The following is a 23,741-nucleotide window of genomic DNA, read 5'->3' as shown; positions in this document are numbered from 1 at the left end:
AACTCAAAAAACCAGTTACATTACCTAATTACCTAAAAACACCAGGCATTACCTACAGATCCAATACACGAAGATCTTGTAATTTACAGTGAGATATACTTTAGAAAAAAATCTTATACGTGTGCACAAAGAAACACAGATAAGAACACTTATAGTTAAAAACAACAAAGCAACTAAAAGCCCTGGAAATAAGCAGAGTCCCTGTGGGTTTCTGTTGTTGGACCTGTTAGTGGCGACAGTAGTAGAGAAGATGGGTACTGAGAACCCTTGTTTAATCCAGCAAAGGCATTTGTTTCTTTCTTCTATATGAAGGCTTCAATTTTTTAAAAATTCATTAAGAAAATAGCTTGTAGATGCCGTTTTGTGTACACTGGTATGGGCATGTGTGTGTGTGTTTCTGTACACATTCCACAACATGCATATGAAAGTCAGAGGACAATGTTAGGGAATCAGTTCTCTCTCTCTCTGGTTTTCATCAAAACAGAGTTTCAAGCCAGGGTGTGGCCCTGGCTGTCCTGGAACTCACTCTGTAAAACAGGCTGGCCTAAAGTTCAGTGACCCATCTGCCTCTGCCTCCCAAGCGCTGGGGTTAGCCATGTGCTACCACCACCCAGCTGATTCTCTTTCCAACATGTGGATTCCCAGAATCAAACTCACCAGGCTTGGTGGCAAGTGCCTTTAACTACTGAACTATGTTGCTGGCCCTGAATGACTTATCAACAGCCAAGATAAAATGGCTAATTAGGATTTGGTTTCTAATTAAAATATAGTTAACTCATATATATATAAAGAATATAAATATTGAATACATGTATATATGAAAAGTATATATAGTGTGTGTGTGTCTTGGAACTCAATATATAGTAGACTAGGATGGCCTCAGACTCAAAAAGATCCACCTGTGTCTATCTCCTATAAGTGCTGGAATGGTGGGTCACGTCTTTAATTCCAGCACTCAGAGAGGCAGAGGCAGGCAAATATCTATGAGTTCAAGACCAACCTTGTCTACAGAGTGAGTTCCAGAACAGCCAAGGCTACACACAGAAACCCTATCTTGAAAAACAAAAACAAACTAACAAGCAAAAAAACCAAAACAACAATAACAACAAAAAACAACAATTGTTTTTTCTATCTTCATAACAGGCCTATACTTTAGAAAAAAGGGCTGGGGGACTTTTGTTTGGAAAGAGAAAAAAGCATTTGTTAATGAAAAACAATCTTAAAAGCCCCTAATCACAAGTCCGTAACGTTGAAGCCACTTCTGCCGTTCTGTAGGTACCTTACACCATCGCACTATGATCCCTCCAGGTTTCTCTATCAGCTCTTCAATCTGCACTGGGGGGCGGGAAGCCACGGCTCCGTGCTTGAAAATGTGGTCTTTCACTATGTTCAAAATAGAATCATCCAGCTGAGCCGACAAACAGGGCACATCAACCAGCAGAGGCACTTCTGGTAAGCTGAGGAGACAGAGTTCATGTGTTTAAGGCGCACAACTTGCAGATGAAAATGCAAGCATTATTTCACACTGGTCACATGCTAGAAGAATACCGAAGGCCTCGGCAAATAATTAAGAAGCCGAAGCCTGTGCTGCGAGGCGCTTTCATCTTCCCAAATAAGTATACGCAAGACAAAAAGCTGGAAACTGTGTGGTAGTACATGGTTATGATGCCAGCACGTGGGAGACTGGGACAGGAGCAACACAAGCCAAAGGCCAGCCTGAGCTAGCTGAGAGAAAAAAAAAAAAAAAACTGTGAGAGAGAAAAAAAAAAAAGATAAACTCACAACTGCTGAGTTTATATGAAAAGATCTTGTTTACTGAAATAAGATTTGGTTTCAATAAGGTATTCAAAATGTTTTTTTTTTCTTGTCCAGGAACTATGACAATCCTTTATATATTGCTCTAATTTCATTATGTGTGCTTCTTTGAAAGCAGGCACCAGAAGTTTTAGAATTTAACAATTTTCTTATCTACTGGAATTGAAAAAGATCTATAATAATACTACGTCAAAGATTTCAACCACAACTGTTTAACACTAGTAGTAATGATAACGGGAAGTAAGGCCTTTAAAAACAGATTCTCTATTTCCTATAATCAGAATTTTTTAACAGGGAAGATCAGGAGAAAGGCAAAGTACATTAAGTTCTTAAAAATAAATCCAATCAGTAACCAATTGGTTTCCCATAGTAAGGGGAATAAGGACTATTTCTAACAGGAACTCAATGACTGGCTCTTTGGCCTCCCCACCCCCGAAGGGAGGAGCAGTCCTGTTAGGCCACAGAGGAGGGCTTTGCAGCCAGTCCTGAAGATACCTGATAAAACAGGGTCAGATGAATGGGGAGGAGGTCCCCCCCTATTAGTGGACTTGGAAAGGGGCAGGGTGGAGAGGAAGGAGGGAGGGTGGGAGTGGGAGGGAATGAGGGAGCGGGATACAGCTGGGATACAGAGTTAATAAAATGTAATTGATAAGAAAAAATAAAAATTAAAAAAATTAAATTAAAAAATAAATAAATAAATCCAAAAGGGACAAATCCTTTTACCTGTCCAACTGAATGTGTGAGGCCTTTTTGGTAAAGTTCCACAATTTATCGTTCTGTTCTTCTATACCACCAAGAATCGCGATCTCACCTATAATTGAAGGTCAGAAAACTGAGTAAAAAAACAGCCACAGTCTAAAGTCATTAATTACTATACAGTAATCAACATAACTCATATCTACTGTGAATTTCCAGCTTTGTTAAACGTTAACTCCCAAGTGACATACAATCAAACTGTCGAGGTGACTTGGTAAGCCAGAGAGAAAAGGGGTTGGCAAAATTTTGCCAGACCAAAGAGACGGTTCTACAATTGCAAATTTAGCTCAACAAACAAGTTTATAAGAGGAGAAGGCCAGGGACATTTTCTCATTCCTCTTTATCAATTCTTTGGGGCTTTTTTCATCCTACATTTTCTTAAACTGATTTACTGGGGGAGATAATTTACATGTGCAGAGGACATTTATAAGTTTATAAGTCAGAGGACAACTTGTGGGAGTTAGTTCTTTCCACCATGGGACTTTCAGGGACCTACCTCAAGCTGTCAAGTTTGGCACCAAGCTCCTTCACCCACTGAGCCACCTGGCCAGCACTTTTTCTGACTTTTTCGAGGTAAGATATCACTATGTAATCTTGGTCGGCCTAAAACTTGCTATGTAGACCAGGCTGGCCTCAAGATATTCCTGGCTCCAACTCTTGAGTGTAGGGATGCCAGGGGTGAGCCACCACACTCCTGGCTCCTCTTTGTCAGTTTTAACAGGAACAAAGAATCCTCGTAAGACCAGCAATAGGACACAGGATGTTAAACAACCAAATGATGCCTTAGGTGGTACATGCCTGCTATTCTAGCACTTAGGAGACTGAGGCAGAAGAATACAGCTGCGTTTGAGACAAGCCTGTGTCATACAATGAGACCCTGCCTCAAAAAACAAGAAAAAGAAAAAAAGTCAAATGATGCAGTCAGATTCCCTTGAAAGCATACTATACATTGCATCAGAAATTACTCAATAGAATAAGGAATGCCATATAGAGGGTATGAAAATGGCCAAACTCTACATCCTCCCCAATGATGAAGGATACTGTTATATTGTTGAAATGCACCCTGGAGTTACTAAAACTTTCTTTTTTAAATAATTACATTTACTGACTTTGTGTGAATGTGTATTTGTATGTGTAGGAGCATGCACACCATGCCATGCTAGTGGCAGTCAGAGGATGACTCACAGGAGTTGATCCTCTCCCTCTACCACTTGGTCCCAAGACCAAACTCAGGGCGTCAGGCTTGGCAGCAAGTACCTTTACTCAATCAGCCATCTTGCCAGCCTCAACTCAAGTTTCCTGAGAGAATATGACATTCTTTACTGAAAGAAAAACAAACATACTGAACACTCCCTCAAAAGTTCCTAGCACTTGGAAGGTAGAAGCAAAGTGACTCCTAGCCACCATTAGATAATTAGCTTATTAAGACCCTCTTATTAAGAGGTTCAAGCTAGCCTGGGTATAAAGCACTTAAAAAAAAAAAAAAGGAGGGGGAGACTGGAGAGATAATTCAGAGATTTAAGAGCGACTGTTCGGGTTGGAGAGATGGCTCAGAGGTTAAGAACACTCTTTGTTCTTCCAAAGGTCCTGAGTTCAATTCCCAGCAACCACATGGTGGCTCATAACCATCTATAGTAAGATCTGATGTGCAGGCAGAATGTTGTATAAATAATAAATAAATCTTAAAAAAAAAAAAAAAAAAAAAAAAAAAAAAAAAAGAGCGACTGTTCATACAGGATCCAGGTTTATTTCCCAGCACCCACACGGCGATTCACAACCATCTGCAACTCCACTTTCAGGGGATCTGGCCTCCACAGGCACCAAATGTAAGAAGTATATATACATATATGCTGGAAAAACGCTTATAAAAATAAAATGAAAAACTTAATTAAAAAATACAGAGAAGCTTTTATCTCTTGGGAGGGAGAGAGAAAAGTTCAAAATTAGAAATATTTCTGAACAAAAAAAAAATACAAGCATTAAGTGCTATGACAAACAAGTATGAGCCTCAAAGGTTTTATTTTCAGAAATGAAAGCACAGTCCTCACTGTGATGGGTGTGCACACTTGGGCCTTGTGCTGACCTACTTCTGGGTCTGCTTCCAAATTTACAGCCTCCAGGGGAAGATGTTCTGTGGTTCTGCTAAAAAGAATTTTCTCAAAGGCACTATTATGTCAGTAAAAATAAACATGTCTCACTGAGGCTTACAATTAGCTACACAGCAACTGTGAGGCCTGGGCTACTCTCCTTATATAACTCTCGCTTGCAAAAGATCTTTGACATTCCCTCTTCTCCTGAAGTCACTTCTGTTGAGAACCTCAGCTACCTCTTTTCCTTTGCTTGATGAATTTCTTCAAGCCTCTGTGGAACTCCCACACAAGGCTATCCTATATGTCCCCAGACAGACACTTTTGTTCTTCAGTAAGATTTTAGATCTTATTCAGCATGAATCTCATGAATTACAAACCCCAAAGAGCAGAACTCTTACTTTTTAATTTAATATACCTACCAAATGCCTGCCCTGTGTCAACATCAAGGAAGAAAGAGAGGGATGTACAATCTAAGACCTATGTGTGACTTAATAACAATAAAACCTGCCTAACTACTGGACTATAAAATCTCAAAATGAAGTTAGGAATGATGGCTCATACCAATAAGCCTAGTACACATCCTGCTTACTCACGCAGACTACTGAGAATTCATGGCTGCCTGCATAGTAAAAGGAGATCCTGTCTCAAGAACACAAAACAAAAAAAATAAATATACAAAAACTTACAAGAAGCTGTGAAGATAATTTGAAATTAAATGCTGAGTAACTGATTGAAAATGTAATGCATGAACCCATACATGGCTCAGGAGGTAAAGGTATTTGCCACCAAGCCTGGTGACCTGAGCTCTATCCATGGGATACATGGGATACTCCTTTAAAAAAAATTGTAGGAGCTGGAGAGATGGCTCAGTGGTTAAGAGCACTGTCTGTTCTTCCAGAGGTCCTGAGTTCAATTCCCAGCACCCACATGGTGGCTCACAACCATCCATAATGAGATCTGGTGCTCTCTTCTGCCGTTCAGGTATACATATATATATATATATATATATATATATATATTTTTTTTTTTTTTTTTTTTTTTTTTTTTTTTTTTTTTTAAATTAGTGAAGCAGGGCACATGCCTTTAATTCCAGAACTGGGAGGCATAGCCAGGCAGATCTCTATAAATTCAAGTCCATCTTGGTCTTCAGACTTCCAGGACTGGTAGGGTTACATAGAGAAATCCTGTCTCAGGAAAAAAATAAAAACTGTGAATTAGATACCATAATCACAGGACCTTCTGAAACACTCACTCTTTGTTTTACAAATTATTCCAGTCGACACTTTGATTGGGCTTAGACTAAGGTTCTCACAGCTTATCTGCAGTCCTGTATTATAAACTATTTGAAGACAGAAGCATCCCAGGCACCCTTCAGATGTTAAGAAGCCTGTAGTATCCTGAGAAATCGGCTGGGTATCAACCAGAATGTAAGGATGTAACAGGTGCCCTGGATGCCCACCTTCTCGGACCAGGTCCTCCGCGGTGTTAACCCCGTGCTCTATGAGCTTCTGGCAGTCATCCAGTGGTTTGATGGTCTCCTGTTCAATATTGTCCACCTCCTGCAAGAGGGTCACCAACCGCTCATCCAACAGCTTCCCAAGGGTTCCTTTCAAATCACTAAAATGCTGTTTGAGGACATCTCTTGTCTGTGAAGCACTCTCCTTTATCTGAAAAGAACACAGAAATTCAAATTTATAATCTCTAGAAAAAGTTAAAACATAGACATCATTCATAATTACCTAACTGTACCACACAACTGCCATCTTCTACTCATCAGAAAAAGATACTGTGCTGGGGTTGAACTTATCGCCCCACACAGGCCAGACAAGTATTCTACCGTGGAGTCATTATATACCCACAGTGCACCCTCCCCTTTCTTTTGTTAATTAAGACAGGGTCTTACTATGTAGCCTAGGCTGGCCCCAAGCTTAAAATCTTCCTGCCTCTCAAGTGCTAGGATTTTAAGGTGCATCATCAGCCCTGATCACACTTATTTAAACAGTGGGGTGGGAGATGAGGCAGGGTCTTCAGTATAGCTCTGGCCTGGAGCTTGCTCTGATCCTGTAATCCTCTGACCTCAGCTTAGTAGAAAATTTTAATGTAGCCAAGGGTGTCAGAACACATCTATAATACCAACACTCAGGAGGCTTCATAAATTTGAAACTTGCTCAGATTATATAAAGACCCTGTCTTACAAAGAACTTTTTTGTTAATTGAATTATATACAGTGTTTGTTTGTTTGTTTGTTTTAGGGAACAACTTTTTTTAAAGATTTATTTATTTATTATGGATACAAAGTTCTGTTTACATGTATACCTGCACACCAGAAGAGGGCACTAGATCTCATTATAGATGGTTGTGAGCCATCATGTGGTTGCTGGGAATTGAACTCAGGACCTCTGGAAGAGCAGCCAGTGCTTTTAACCTCTGAGCCATCTCTCCAGCTCCACAGTGTGTTTTGATATAAAATAATCAGTTGATACGTCTGTCAAGCTAATCATCTTTTTAACCATTTTTTGACAGTTATTTATTTACTTATTCTTTGTTGTTTTTTAAAGATTATTATTTATTATTTATATAGAATTCTGCCTGCATGTACACCTGCACACCAGTAGAGGGCACCAGATCTCATTATAAATGGTTGTGAGCCACCATGTGGTTGCTGGGAATTGAACTCGGGACCTTTGGAAGAAGAGCCAGTGCTCTTAACCTCTGAGTCATCTCCAGCCCATCTTTCGTTTTTTTGTTTGTTTGTTTGTTTTGTTTTTTGTTTTTTTGAGGCAAAATTTCTCTGTTTAGCTGACTGTCCTGGAACTCACTCTGTAGACCACACTGGCCTCAAACTCAGATCCAAGAATGCTGGGATTACGCCCAGCTTGATATAGTTAAAGAACACTTTTAAAATTTTTTGTAGTGTGTGTGTGTGTGTGTGTGTGTGTGTGTGTGTGTGTGTGTAAGAGAGAGAGAAAGAGGGAGGGAGCTGGTGCTCCTGTGCCATAGCGCCTGGGCCTTTCTTTACATGCATGTAGAAGTTACAGGATGACTTTTGGTAGTCAGTTCTTTCCTTCCATCATGCGGGGCCTCAGGGCCTGACTTCAGTTTGTCAAGCTTGGGGCAAGCACCTTTACCCAACAAGCTATCTTATCAGCCCTATGATTACTTTTTTTATATGTGGTAAGAATACTGAAGCTCTATCTTAGTATTCTGCAAAACACAATACAGTATTAGTCCCTATCCTGTACATCAGAGCTCCAGAATATGTCCAGCATATCACTAAAACACTGAGCCTTGGGACCACCATCTCACTATTTCTCTCCCCCTCATAGAAATGAATATTCTAACCAGTGTCCTACTCCACGTTCCTACAAATTGGATTGTTGTCAGATTCCACAGAAGTGAGGTCATAGAACACTTCCCTTCTGTGTTTGCTTGCTCCACTTGGCCTCTTGAGGATAAGCATGTGCCACCAATACTTAGCTTTGCTTTTAGTTTACTTTTAGGTCTGTGTATGTTCATGTGAGCACATGTGTGGGCAGAGATGTCTTCCTAGATCACTGTCTACCTCATTTTGGGGAACAGGGTCTCTCACTGATCACAGAGATCAATGATTGATTAAACTGGTTGGCCAATAATCGAAGCAAGTAGTAAAAATTTTCTTTGCAAAGGGATTCCATGTGCTCCCTGTTAATGCGGATCACCAGGTTTCCTCCTGAGGCTGACTGAACAAATCTGAGGAGGAACAGGAGGGCCAATGTTCACTTGATGCAGGCACACTGGAGCTTCTGCCCACATTCTGAGACACACTGTCCTCAGTCCACAGGGCCAAGTTTAAGAGTCTTTGTTCTAGGCATTATGACAGAAAAGTCTTTGTAGCTCAGAATTCTGAAAGCAACTAAGCTGTTTGTACAATCACCAGGTGTTTTTATATGTAATCTGGATAACACAGTCCATTTCCCCTCAGTACAATACTAACTCTAAATTGGACAGTTAAGTTAAAGCAAACACATGAACTGGGATAGGCCCTGGTAACAGGGCACTTGCCCAGCAGTGCAAGGTCCTGGATTCAATCTCCAGCAATAAGAATTAAAAGTTCTGGGGCTGGAGAGATGGCCCAGAGGTTAAGAGCACTGGCTGTTCTTCCTAAAGGTCCTGGGTTCAATTCCCAGAGAACACATGGTGGCTCACAACCATCTATAATGACATCTGGTGCCCTCTTCTGATGGGCAGGCATACATACAGGCAGAATACTGTATAATAAATCTTTAAAAAAATTTTTTTAAAGTTCCCAAAACCATCATTTTGCTTTACAATCAATAGTGGTTTCGTGACATATTATATACTTACCTAATTTTCTTGCCAGCTTTCTCTTGACCAGAGTTAGAAGTATGTACACACACAAAATAAAGTAATCCAAGCTGGATATGGCAGTGCATGCTTTTAAACCCAGCACTCAGGGAGGCAGAGGCAGCTGGACCTGAGTTCTAGGGCAGCCTGGTTTACCAAGAGAGTCCAGGGCAGCCACAGCTACACAGAGAAATGTACACACACACACAATTTCCCTGTTCAAACTGTGTGGTGGTGGTATGCGTCCTTAATCCTAGCACTAGGGAGGCAGGGACAGGCAGATCTCTATGAGTTTGAGGCCTTTTCTATAGAGAGAGTTTCAGGACAGCCAGGGCTACACAGAGAAACCCTGTCTCAAAAACCGAAAAATAAAAATAAAATGAAGAAAAAAACTACAGAGAGAATGCCTTACAATGTTTATATTGTTAGCAATGTGTAGTATTGGGCTCTAGACCTGCCGCATTTTTTGTTGTTCATTTTTTGTTTTAAGACGAGATCTCAGGGATACCAAGCCTCAAACTCATATGTAGTTCAAGATGACCTTGAACTTCTGATCCTCCTTCTACCACCTCTCCAACACTGGTATTACAGGTAGGTACCCCCATGCCCAGCTTCATGCATGCTAGGCAAGTAGTCTCCCAACTGAGCTAAATCCCCAGGTTCTGAACCCCAGAACCTGCATTTTTGAAGGCCACAGCTGATTCATCAAGTCAGCACCGTGCTACATTTCACACCTCTCTCCAAGAGAAGACTACACCAGCACTGTACCAGCACGGCATTGCCTGGGCCTTTAACGGATATAGCGAATGCAGGAAGCGCACTGGTTAGGTAAAGTCAATTTCCTCTTTAGAAAGAGTTCAAAAGCTCCTCAACCATTGCAGGCCCGTGTTATGTTGTTTTCTTTCAGAGCCTTGGGGGGAAAGGGAAGTATGTACACACCAGCAGTGAGGGCCGTGGGAGGGAGAATCCATTTCTAAACCCACCTCCTGTGTGCTCACCGTAAATTTGCTATCTTCTGTTCACAGAATACCAACCACTGCCATTTCAACCCTTAGATCATTTTCTTCTTCCAAAAGCAGTTCCCAATTTAAAGCTCAGTCAACATTAATCCAACCACATAAGCAATCAAGTACATTTTCTTGGCGTTATAAAGAGTTTTAAAATAGAAGCTCACTGAGAAAAGTCTCCTTGTGTTTGAGGTGGTCCAATGTTCTCACTCTTATCTCACTGAAGCACCGTAGCTCTCGGTCTGCAATGAATACAACTGGAAAAGGCAGCACTAAAACTCACACAGCTCAGCAAGACTTTCACTGTGCTCTGCCCCTGACGCCAAGAGCCATGTTCTCTCCATTGAGGTGGTTTTTACTTATAGACGTGATTTTAAGAAGTTCCAAGCATAATGGCACACTTCTGTAACCTAAACACTCAAAGAGGCGGAGGCAAGAGCTAGAGGTGTATTCAGTGAGTTCCAGACTAGCCACTTCTATACTATGAAACAATGTTCATTTATAAATGGTTCCTAGGAAAACCAGTAAATTTTGAGGATACTTTCTATCATACCAACTATTTTTTTAGATGTATTCCAAGCTGGCATTGAATTTGTTATATAGCCCACTCAAAAATGACCCTGAACTGATCCCCCTGCCTCCACCCCAAGTACTGAGATTATGCACCTGAGATTATGGATCCGATCCCGGCTTCATGCTAGATAAGCACTCCACCAACTCTACAATGAATCCTCAGCTTTCATAACGCACACTCCCTGCGCTGCACCTGCGCAAATCATAATGTATTTAACAACCGTCACCCTCAAATGTTTCCTAACCATCTAGGACAGAGTTCCTCAACCTGTGGGGTCATGACCCCTGTGAGAATCTAATGATTTTTCACAGGTCACCTAAGATCATTAGAAAACACAGATCTTTACATTTCAGTTCTAACAGTAGCAAGATTACAGTTATGAATTAGCAACAAAAATGTTATGGTTGGGCATCACAACATGAGGAACTATATGAAATGGCATTAGGAAGGTTGAGAACCACTGAGCTAGGACAATATCTCTGTTTATAGCAAAGCAGATTTCAGAATATACATGGCCAGCCACCATACCTTTTACTCTTATTACTCAGGAGGCAGAGGCAGGCGAACCTCTGAACTCAAAGCCAACTTGGTCTACATAGCAAGTTCTAGGCCAGCCAAGAGAGAAAGTATAAATGGCAGGCAACTCAACGTCTCCAGGAAGACACTGTAACGTATAAAATTTATATTCAGTCACTCCTACTGAAACCACCAGTGTGACAGATCAAAATTTAATGTATTTATTTATTTATTTATTTTGAGGCAAATCTCTACATAGCCCTGGCTGTCCTGAAACTCACAGAGATCTATCTGCCTGTCTCTGCCTCCACAGTGCTAAAATTAAAAGATGCTGTTATCAACCCTGCAAGATCATTAAAACTAATGAAGTATTCACTAAAGCTGAGTTTAAACTTAACTTTTTATAAGTTAACATGATAATGAGCTTGCAAAATATGACCCAATGATAAAAAAACAACAACAACAACAAAACCACACACACACAACTGACATACCTTCCTCCAGTGTTTAGCTGTTAAAGTCATAAAAGTTGAGCTGGAGAGATGGCCTAGCAGTTAAGAGCACTGGCTGTTCTTCCAGAGGAACCTACATGGCACCCACATGGTAGCTCACAACTGTCTATAACTCTAGTTGCAGGGGATCTGACACCCTCACACACATATACACGCAGGCAAACCACTAATGAACATAAAATATAAAAAAAGGAAGTAATTTAAAGAGGCCATAAAATATATTTAAACCTAGCATGGCGTGTTAGCTTTAATTCTAGCACTTGGGAGGCAGAGGCAGGTGGATCTCTGAGTTTGAGGCCAGCCTGGTCTACAGAGCGAGCTCCAGGCCAGCCAACACCACACAGAAAAAAAAACCTGTCTTGAAAAAGCAAATAAAAAATTGTATTTAAATCTAAAGATATCCCTAGCCAGACTTGATTATACATGTTTATAGTTCAACACTTAGGAGGTAGTCAAGATTTCAAGGTCATCCACAGCCACATACTGAGTTCATAAACAGCCATATACTTGATATGTTAGCATAATACTATTAGTTCAAAATATATTATTAATGACAGAGACGAAAACAATGACAACAAACACCTAGGCATAGGCAAGCGCTACATCTTCAGCTTTGCTGAGTGTGGTTTTTTTTTGGGGTTTTTTTGTTTTTATTTTTCCTGAGACAGGGTTTCTCTGTGTAACCTTGTGTGCTCTGGACTCACTCTGTACACTAGGCTAGCCCAAACTCATAGAAATGGCCTGTCTCTGCTTCCCAGAGTACTGGGATTACAGGCGTGTGCCACCTGGCTCAGCTGTTCAGTTATTTCAGTTTTAAGACTGGGTCTTAGATAATAGTCCTGGCTAGACAGGAACTTCAAAAATGTAGCATGCCTGTGGGAACACCATGCCTAGCTATTTGTTTTCATTGTTGTTGGAGGGGAGGGGTAAACATGACAGCTTTTAAAATTTTTTCTTTCCTTTTTTTAAATAAAATTATTTTAGCCAGGTGATAGTGCTTTTTCCTTCTTTTTTTCGGATAGGGTTTCTCTGTATAGTTCTGTCTGTCCTGGACTCCCTCTGGCCTGGTCTTCAGAGTGAGTTCTAGGAGAGCCAGAGCCACACAGAGAAACCCTGTCTGGAAAAACCAAAAGAACAAACAAAAAATATTTTTAGATTTAGAGTCTCTTTCTACATAGCCCTGGTTACCCTGAAACACACTAAGTAGCGCTTAGTAGAGCTGGCCTCCAACTCACAGCACTCTACATGCCTCTGTACCCTGAGTCCTGGGATAAATAAAGGCATGGACCACCGGGCCTGGCTTTGTTGAAAAGTTTCAAAAAGAAGAAGTCTACGGCATGATTTGGCAGTCTGCTATACCAGTGCATGAGGAAACAGTGAAATCCCAGGACTAGTATAGTCCTCCCCACCTAGAAGCCATGTCAACAAGCAGCAGGTCACATGTTCACAGCAACTCCAGGAAATGATGCCTAGCTATTTCCAGGCCTCACTCTTAAGAGCTGACAACTGTTTTGGTACTTTTGGAGGCCCTGACTCACCATGAAAGTGATGTGACTATCATGGTAGAGAAACGGGAAAGGCAGAAGAGGGTGGGGGGATAGGTGGGGTGGAAGGGGAAAGAGAAAGACTGGGTTGATGGTAAGGTGTTTAGACCTCTCCTGGAGCCCCACCAATACACAGGCTCTGAAATGAAGTTACATTCCTCTTGGACACTCCCTATAATCTGACAGCAGTACCAAGAGTTTTGCTGAGCAAAACCAGAACTGCCAAACTCAACCCCACTTAAATTCCAGAACTGTTGAGGAAAGATGACTGCTTTTGCGGGGAGGGGTGGGGACCTAAGAAAGTGTCTCATTGCTGGACATGATGGTGCACCCCTTTAATCCCAGCACTGGGGCGGGGGAGGCAGAGGTAGGTGGATCTCTGTGAGTTCAGGGCCAGCAGCTACATAGAGAGTCCCTGTCTCAAAAAACAGAAAGAGAGAGAGAGAAGGAAATCTCATTATGTAGCCTTGGCCTGGAACCCATTATGTAGCTCAGGCTTGCCCCACACTCCTAGAAATCCTCCTCCCTCAGCCTTAGTGATAAAATTATGAGGACTAAAATTTAATCTTTGCTCCTAAGCTGTTGAACTTTGGCAGATTAAGCAGCAGGAGATAACCAAACCACATGATAAGACAGATGTTTACTTCTTGATTAATGAAGAGAATGTATATAATCAACACTACAATCTAAGAAGGCTCTCTACAAATTATGTGCCAGTAATTGAGGTTGTAAAAACGCATGTAATAAGGCATGACCTTCAACTAAAAAACCCTCATTCTACTGGGGATAGTGGCAAATGCTCACATTCACAGCATCCCAGGACCTGAGGCAGGAATACAAGTTTCAAGCCGACCTACCTCACAAGCCAAAAAACTTTCATTTTGGAAAGAGACAGAAAGTTTCCCACACTAGTAACTGTAATAAAATGTATTACATTCTTATTAAATGGGACAGCTAAAAGCTACCACCAGAATTCAAAAAGCATATTTTGTTGGAGAAAACCATAGCAAACATTTAAAAAATAAGCGGTCAGTCAGAGAAGCAAGAGATGTCATCTTGACTAGCAATCTTTAGGAATTTCTATTATTGTGGCTAATAGGTCCTGGGCATTAAGCTAAACATTTTAAATAGCCCATTAAAATTCTCATTTATTATTCTGTGTGTACATGACGCGAGTGAGCAGGTGTGCCACAGTACACATGTGAAGGCCGAGGACAACTCTGTAGATTTGGTTCTCTCCTTCCACCTTCAATGAATGCTTCAGAGATCAAATTCATATCCTAGGCATGTGCAGCAAGCACTGAACTTCCAGAGCTATCTCACTGGCCACAGCACTTATTTTGTTTACTTTTGTTTTTGAGACAGAGCCTCTCTAAGTAGCCCTGGCTGCTGTGAAACACCCTCTATGTAAACCAGGCTGGCCTCAAAGTCTCCAGGATCTACCTGCCTCTGCCTCTTAAGCATTGAGACGAAAAGGCTACACCACTAAGCCCAGCTGTACTTATTTTAATTTCCACACTGGTCAGGTAAAAGTAAGCACCGTATTTTACCCTCATTTGCAAATAAGGCAACTGGAGCTCAGCAAAAGTCAAACTTCACTCGCTCTCCTAACTAAAAAGGACTATAACTGCAATAACTAGTGGCTCACTGATAGCCCCGATAATAAAAGCTTGCCCTACATTTGACGGACTTCGTAGGAGGCAAACTGGCTGTGCTTTCAGTTTAAAAGTAAGTGTAGTTTTGCTCTATCAAAATTATATGTATGATGGGGGCTAGAGAGATGGCTCGTGGCTAAACATGTGCTGCTCTTGGAGAAATCTGGGCTCATTTCCCAGCACCCATATGATCGGACACCTTCTTGTGGCCTCCACAGACACTGCCATGCACACGATGGCACTGATAGCCAAGCAAACACCATATACATAAAATAAACATACATAATATAGAGAGACTGGAGGGATGGCTCAGCAGCTACAAGCCCTCACTGCTCTTCTGAAGGACCTGGGCTCAGTTCCCAGCACCTCATCAGGCAGCTCACTCACAAATCACTTGTAACTCCAGTTCCAATGGCTCCACCACTGTTTTCTGGACTCGGCAGACACCGCATGAATATGGTGGGCAGACATATGCACGTGTGCACGCATGCACTCTCTCTCTCAAAGTAAGGAAATAAATAAATGAAGATTGTTAAGAATGTGCCTGTGTAAATATAGGCTGGGCAGTGGTAGTGCACACCTTTGATCCCAGCTGGGGTGAGGGAGCAGGTCTTCTTTCCCTAGGCTCTAGTTTTAAAAACAAGTCTAACTGAAATACATAATACCAGCGCTTGCAAAGCGGAGGCAGCAGGATCTCTGAGTTAGAAGCCAGCCTGGTCTACAGAGTGAGTTCCAGGAGCCAGGGCTACACAGAGAAACCCTGTATCGAAAAACAATAAGATGTAGGGACTAGAGAGATAGCTCACAGGTAGAGAGCACTGACTGCTCTGGGTTCAATTCCCAGCACTGGCACGGCAGCTCACAACTGTCTCTATCTCCAAAACCCTTACACAGACATACACGCAGGCAAAACACCAAGGCACATAAAGTAAAAATAAATGAAAATTTCAAAAAGTATGTATATTTAATAATACATATTAAAAATAATCTATAAGTAGCTTATAGGCTGGAAAGAAAGCTCAATGATTAAGAATACTCGCTTCTCCTGCAGAGGACCAACGTTCCATTCCCAGAACACACACAAGGCAGGTCACAATCACCTGTGGGTACAATGCCCTCTGGAAATCTCTATGTAGACCTGGCTAGCTGTGAACTAAGAGAAATCCTCCTGTGTGCCTCTCAACTGCTGGGATTAAAGACATATGCCACCTTGAGTGTCTTAAATTAAAACAAATTATATTAAAATAATACTGCTGTAACAAATTATATCTAAATAGATTCCTGCACTGTTTTGAAAGTGGTAACAGAAGGGGAAGTGAGAGATAAAAGCAGCAATAATAGCTTTCTTTTCTTCACTGAGCTACTAAGACTTCCTGTCTTGGTTTTCTGAAATAACCTATGTTTTTCTCCATGAGTCTTTAGTTTGCTGCGTGTTTTCAAATCCTGTGGGAATAAAGATCTATAGAGAACCTAGGATTACACAGAAAAACAATAATAAGGATACTAATTAAATCTTCAAAAAGTAATCTGAAATCAATTATAAAAAAATACTAAGCTAGGCATAACATAACATATCACTATGTCAGACACAAGTTAGTAACATGACTAGGGCAAGAGGATCTTCTGAGTTCAGGAGTGCAGCTCAGTGAGACCCTGCTTCAAAAACAAAAGCAAGGCTGGAAAATAACAAAATTTGAACCCACTGTACTACACAGTGGGTTCTAAGCCCTTCAGAAAGACAATGTGACCATACTTCAAAGACCAACCAAGCAAAGAAAGAGAACACACAAAAAGTACATTAAAAAGAAAAACACAGTATTATAGAAAACTTATTCATTGACTGGACACATTATAGATATGCTGGCCAGAGTGGTGGCATGGATTGATAATACAAGCTATTCAGGAGACAGATGCAGGAGAATTGCCAGTAAGAGTTCAAGGCCACTATACTGTCACAGAAAGACAAGCACTGGCTGAAGACCACCAGTTACTCATCTGGGGATGCTGTTGCAAGCCTTTACAGGCAGATCTCTGTGTGTTCAAGGCCAACCTAACATGAGCTACACAGTAAATTCCAGAACAGCCAAAGCCACAAAGTGGGACCCTATGCAATAAACAAACAAACAAACAAACAAAATAAGACCATCAGTTACTCAGTTACATCTGTATGATATTCCAAACACTGTTGTGAGACAGGGTCCCACTAGGTCCCCGAGGCTAGCATGGAATTTGCCATCCTCCTCCTCTAACCTCTTAAGTGCTGGGTTTTCCAAAATGCACCTCCATGCCCCAAACAACATTTTAATCTTGGAGAAAACAAAAAAACATGGCAACTCATGAAAATCAACGTAGAGCTAGGCATGGTGGTGCACAGCTGTAGTCCCAGCACTTAGGGAGGCAGAGGCAGGTGGAGCTCTCTGTTAGTTCGAGGCCAGCCTGCTCTAGAAAGCCAGTCTAGGACAGCCAAGGTTAAACAGAGAAACCCTGTCTTGAAAATTCCTCCCTCCGAAAAGGAAAACCAACCTAGTTTAAACCCTAGAAATCAGGGAAGATCTACTCAAGTTGTAACCCTGAGTATGTGCACCTCAGTCTTAAATGTGTATTTTTTTTATTTCATACATTTATTTCATTGTAGTTATATATATTATTTACTGGGTATGTGCAAGTGAGTGCAGGTCCTACGAAGGGAGTGGAGGCCGGGGTTTTGCACCCTCTGGAGCTTGAGTTACAGGTAGCTGTATGGCACTTGACATGGCTGCTGTGGCCAGAACCTAGGTCCTCTGCAAGAGCAGTATGCACTCCAAACCACTAAACCATCTCTCCAGCCCTCTGTATGTGTTATCACACCTAGGGATCTTGCTAAAGTAGATTCAATGGTCTGATCTGAAGGCCAAGGTTCTGCATTCTTTTCAAGAATAAGTCACTGCAGCAAGGCATGGGCCACAGTTATAGTAGCAAGTACTCAGGGGTCACTACTGGCCAGAGCTAGGTAGAGCCTTCACCAAACAGTCCCTCAATTAGGATCTCAGCATATACTCTGAGTGAGCAAAGACTTGCATTGGTCAATGCCTGGAGGCTAAAGCAAAGACACAGAAAAGGCAAGACAGTCATTTTAGAGGGTGAGCTATCACTGCACACAGACTGAACACTGGCAGTTCTCGGTGTGGGCTCTTCCTAATACCTCACACTGAAACTCCTTCAGTGAGGAAAGACGAAGTTTCTAGATCTGCAAAAGTCTTAGGCCTGAGACTACACCATGTCTTCAAGGTACTGCCCCTGCCAGGCCTGTGTACCCTGGCACCCCTGACCTGTGAACTGTGCTTATAAGCAGAAACCAGTGTCCTAGAAACAGCACAGGTGAGGAGAAATACAGCCAAGGCAAAATCCTAAAATGAACACACAGTGACTGAAACTGTTGTTTATTTTTTTTTCAGGGTGATAACCTATTTGTCAGGCACCAAGACTGGAGTAAATTCATGAAGGTTCATTTCCCTGACCTCAGTATATAGGACTGAGAAGTACTTCTAATACACAATAAATATTTACTGAGTGAATGAACAAGTGAGTATTTAAAGAGCATGGGAGTTAATTTCTTTGAGAGTCATTTCTTAGTACCAAAGATTCCAGGGATTCTTAATGGTTTCCATATCAGAATAGGCTGGCTGTGAATATTATCTGCTTTCCTGACAATCAAACATTCTCTAGCCTTTAATTTACTTAAGGGTAAGATTAGCTGGGTGATAGGTCTGCATTCTAGGCACTTCAGAAGCAGAGGCAGGAGTTAAGATTATCTTCATCTAAAAATCCTGTTCAAAGCCAGCCCTGACAACAGAAAACTTGTCTCAAAAAAAGAGCAAACAACAAAACACAAAACAGTAAGTTAAGAGACAACCCTTCGTTCCTACACAGAACTTCCTTTTCTCTGAAAACAGGGGGTAGGGCCTAAACTTAACCACAGAGGAGAAACTGCTACAGGTTTTTAACAGAAGAATTTAAAATATTTTTATCCTTCTTCCCCCACTTTCATATATGCCACTTCTTACCATTCAACAAAAATTATGAGAGATTTTTATATAGTAAGAAATGCAAGAAAAGGGCTGAGAGAAGGCTCAGTGGTTACAAGTACTGGCTGTTCTTCCAGAGGACTTGGGTTCAATTCCCAGCACCCACATGAGAGCTCAAAACTGTCTGTAACTCAAGTTCCAGAGACACCCCCACACAGGTGTACATGCAGGCAAAACACCGATGCACATGAAATAAAAATAAATAATTTTTAAAAAAGAAACCAAAGAAAAGATAAAATGTATGCCATGTATTTCTGAAAGTTAAACAAATCTTAAATGAAAAAAGTTACCATGTAATTCAGTAATTGATAGGTATGTTATAAAGAAAATTGAAAACATATTCACACAAAAAACAGTATAGAGGTCTTTGTAATTCATAGTTGTCAAAAAGTAGAATTAATCCCATTGTCCACCAACTGATAAATGGACAAATAACACAACATATATTCATATCACAAACACTATTCAGCCATAGAAGGACTTAAGTACTATGAAATGCTGCCACATAGAAGAACCCTGAAAATACATTCTTTGTTTTCTTTCTTCTCCCCACCCCCACCCACCCTGAAACAGGGTTTCTCTGTGTAGCCCTGGCTGTCCTGGAACTCACTCTGTAGACCAGCTAGCCTTGAACTCAGAGATCTGCCTGCCTCTGTATTCCAAGAGCTGGGATGGAAGGCACACACCATCACTGCCTAGCTGGAAATACATTCTAAGCCAAGAAAGTCTGTCATAAAGGGCTACATACTGCACCATTCTCTTTATACAACATATCTAGAATAGGGGCTAAGGATGTAGCTAGTTTTGATCACCTCTAGAAGTGATGTTGTGTATGCCTGTAATCCAAGAACTTGAAAGATACAGACAAGAGAATCAGAAATTCAAGGTCATACCCGGCTGCTCAGAGTTCAAGGCCAGCATTGGCTACATAATGCCGTCTGAAGGAAGGAAGCTGAGGAAGAAGGAAAAAAGAAAGCTCTAAAGTAGATAAATCCATAAAAATGGACAACAGTTTAGGTTGCTATTAGGTTACTCAAAGTAACATTTAATGAATACAGAGTATTTCTAAAGCATAATGAAATATTCTGGAATTAACACATCATGATGGCTAAACAATTATTAATTAAAATTTTAATTGCTATTTTATGCTATGTATTTGGTTATTTCGTCTAAATAAGTGTGTAAAATGTGTGTGCCTGATGACGTTGGAGGCCAGAGGTGCAGAACTGAGAGTTGTCTTGTATGTAGGTGCTAGGAATTGAACACAGGCCCTCCAGAAGTACAGCTACTGCTTTTTACCTCTAAGCCATCTCTCCAATCCCCATGGCTAACCAATTTTATAAGTACACGAAAAACTACTGAGTGAATTTTTAAAAATTCATGGGCTTGGGGAATAGCTCAGCAGCAAAGCATTTGCCTGGCATGCACAAGGCCTTGGATTCTACCTCCTCTCAAAAAAAGTCAGGAGGAGGTAAAACACGTAAAAATGCACCCAGTGCAGCATGCCCTCCTCTCTGTCCTTCTCATCCTTCCCAAAGAAACAGTTTTATTAAAAAACCACACATTTGATGTAGTTAACATGAAAATAACTGGAACTCTAAAAAATATCCTAACCACCAAACAAAGGCATTGAATATTTTGATAACATTTTCGTAACACCGAACTTTCTTAAAACTGACTTTTGGCAGGGACCTTATTCTACAAATCCGAACAAGCACAATGAGCTGCAGGTAGCTGTGGTGACTTGAAACTGGAACAAAACACACATTCCAGCCGACAAAGAGACAACACTGTTACCTGGTGTAGTCAGAATGTAATCTCCTCAGAAATATGAACTGTGATGGATAGCTTTTAAGGCTTTCCTGTCAAGCATGAGACAATGCCTCTCAGAAACAAAACAAAACGAAAACCATACGCAACTACACTAATTACAGGAGGATGCTCTGTATCTAAATTATTGGATTCAAAACTTAACTGCTCAAGAGGTAGAGCAGTTTTCCAGCATGCCTAAAGCCCTGGGCTCTGTCCCCAACACAACGGATAAATCAGTAGAAAATGAAAGAACACAGGTTTAGTTTTTCTTTCAATGCTGGGGACCTAATTAGGCAAGTGTTGTACCACTGAGCCACACCCATTTACCTAGGTTTAGAAACTGAACATTTAAGTACCTAGGGTGGGAATCACACTAAAAAAAAATCCACTCAACACACACACAGACATTAATAAGTACTACGCCCAGGTGCTTATGTCATTCTTCTACTGCCAACTCTAATTCGTCTTAATTGCTGAGGCAGCTAAACAACAGCCATGCTCATGTATAAGATACCTGGACTGGCTGAAACATTAGTCATTTATTAAGGGGCACTTTATTGTTTATTTATTTTTGTTTTGCTTTGTTTTTTGTTTTTTTCCAAGACAGGGTTTCTCTGTGTTGCCCTGGCTGTCCTGGAACTCGCTCTGTAGGCCAGGCTGGCCTGGAACTCACAGAGATCTGCCTGCCTCCACCTTGTGCTGGATGAAGCAAGAGGAGTTCCAGTTTGCTGTCAGCTCGGGCTACATAATGAGTCCCAGAACAGCCTTGGCAGCTTAGCAAGAAAAAAAAATGCTGAGTGGTGGAGACAAGCAAACCTCTCAGTCTGAGACCAGCCTGACCAACAGAGTGAGTTCCACAATGGCCAGGGCTACACAGAGAAACCCTTTCTCAAAAAAGCTGCAAGGAGTTGAGTGGGAGGTTGAGGGTAAAATACACTGTATACATGCATGAGAGTCTCAGACTGAACAAGATTATATAAAAAGGAATATTTTAATTTTTTTATAAAAAAGTCCTAGATTTTCAACATTTATTTCAAGATAGCAGAAGGAATAATGCAGATGTTTTCAAAAGGAAATCCTGATGATCTTGAAAGTATTTACCAGGTTTAATTATGTCATATCTAGATTCTCATCACCACCCCCCTCTTTTTCTAAAATGACAACGCCTGGCCTACACCAAAGACTCGAAATACGTAAACCTCAAAGCTTATGGAGAATTCTTCGTGATGACGACATTCAAAGGCTATCACAGCACTATCTCACCATTTTCAGGCTCTACACAGCAAGTATGGGAGTTATCAGTGTGATGATACACATTCGTGGCGAAATTCTAATGGGATTCCATTTGCTCAAAGAGCGTAAACTAAGCACTTAATAGTAACCTGAGAATTATCTGTCTTATCTAGCATTAGCAGAGGATCGTATCTTTTTCTGTGTATGTTTGAAAGTGAAGAGGAGCCATTGGCTTTCCTGTATCTCTCCTAGACCTTTCCTTGTGGAGAGGTTAACTGCACCACTTGAAGGTCTATTTAGCTTCTTCTTTTACCAGTCCTCTCTTGAAATCTGTTTTTCAACTTCCCTTCACCTTTGTATACCCTCCCTGAAACATCTCGTTTTCCTCCTTCTGCCCTTCAACACCCTTCACCTTAAGTTCTAGCCTGTCTAGAGATTGCTCTAAATGATTTTCAAGGCATTGGAGGGCACGTGAAATATTCAAATATTAATCCCATTCATTCAACATTAACGTCACTGTTGCTCAACCTCTCCATTTCTTCTTACTTGTTCCCTCTCCCTGTCTACTTCGTCTCCAACTTTACTGTCCCCAGGTCACTGGTCGCAGGCTTTCTAAAGCGAGAACCTATCACAAGTTTCCCCTCTTCCTCTCTCTCTTCGGTCATCCCTGAGATCCCTCAGACTTTGCTCCGGTGGCTCAACCTCGGACGCCATCCCTACTCCCAGCAAGTGACCCGCACGGCGGCTTAGGAGCGCTCCCCGAACTCTTCCTCGCTCCCCCAAGCTTGTCTTCCCCTCACAAACTCTGCAGCCTCCACCTTCCCCGTCAGAGCCTCGGGGCGGCCCCGGCGCGCGCCCACCCTCCCGCCCGCGCCCTCCAAGGCCCGCAGCGGCCCTCCGACCTGCCTCTGCGCCTCCCGCAGCCCCTGCAGCCGCTGGCCCAGCTCCCGCCGGTAGCTCTGCGCCGCCTCCACGTTCTCGCGGGCTTCCTGCAGCAGCACCTCGGGCTCCGGCTCCATCGCGCCCTTCATCCGGCCGCGCGGCCCGCCGGCTTCCCGACTGCGCCGGGCTCCCGCGAGCCGCCCCGCGCGGCCTTGCGCAGCGGAAGCGCCGCCCCGCCCCGCCCTGCCCGTCACGCCCCGCCCCCGCTTGATTGACAGACGCCGAGGGACTGGGAGGGAGCGCATGCGCTAACGGCGTCTTGGTCCCAGTGAGTGGGAGCTGCGGGGCCTCCCGCTTAGCGGCTCCTCCGGACTCTGTGCTGCCCCGGCCGGGACACTTCCTCAGGAAACAAGTGGAGGCATGGGTGAAAACACGTGAACGCGACGCCAGTGCTTCCCATTTCTTATCTCACAGCGCTCAGTTATCTGCCCTGCACAGAGGAGGAAGTGAAGGGACAGAGGGGAATCTATTCTCCCTAGCTCGGTGATGACCCCCAGGTTGGAGCGACAGCTCTGGCCCTAAAGTCGTCGCTGTACTGCCTCCCTCGTAAATGCCAGTGGAGGCAGGCATTTTGGGAGGGTACCGTGACGCAGGCGCCACCAGGTAAGAGAGAGGCCCAGGTGATGACCAGCTGTACAGCGATCTTGGCAGAAGTCCAAGGCGGGTGAGGTCACGGTTTTTTTTCTGTAAGGGCCAACTAATAAATATCCACTTGGCATGCGATGAAGTGTGTGTTTCTCTCTCAAGTCAACGGGTGTGACCATGTGCAGTAAAAACTTATCCCCGGGCGGCATGCTCCTGTGGTCCCAACTACCGGAGAGGCTGGGGAGGGAGGTTTGCTTGGAACCGGGAGCTGGAGGGCAGACTAGACACCGAG

At 42.3% G+C, this 23,741-nt stretch overlaps 1 protein-coding gene across 1 annotated transcript in view; it reads right to left on the bottom strand.

The window, feature by feature from the left end:
* The window catches only part of Crlf3 (cytokine receptor like factor 3), a 38,389-nt gene extending 15,361 nt beyond the window's left edge, over nt 1-23,028 (bottom strand). Inside the window, exons 1-4 of the mRNA XM_021630965.2 lie at nt 22,825-23,028; nt 6,121-6,328; nt 2,539-2,626; nt 1,280-1,457 (exon numbers count right to left, since the gene is read on the bottom strand). Coding sequence (XP_021486640.1) covers nt 1,280-1,457; nt 2,539-2,626; nt 6,121-6,328; nt 22,825-22,953 — 603 coding nt within the window. The 5' untranslated portion in view covers nt 22,954-23,028. The remainder of the gene's footprint in view (nt 1-1,279; nt 1,458-2,538; nt 2,627-6,120; nt 6,329-22,824) is intronic.
* Between the last annotated feature and the right edge of the window lie 713 nt (nt 23,029-23,741).

The sequence above is a fragment of the Meriones unguiculatus genome, chromosome 7 (genome assembly GCF_030254825.1).
Source record: "Meriones unguiculatus strain TT.TT164.6M chromosome 7, Bangor_MerUng_6.1, whole genome shotgun sequence".
Classification (NCBI taxonomy): domain Eukaryota; kingdom Metazoa; phylum Chordata; class Mammalia; order Rodentia; family Muridae; genus Meriones; species Meriones unguiculatus.
Note: the sequence above shows the minus strand (reverse complement) of the source record. Positions and strands in the feature narration are given on the sequence as shown.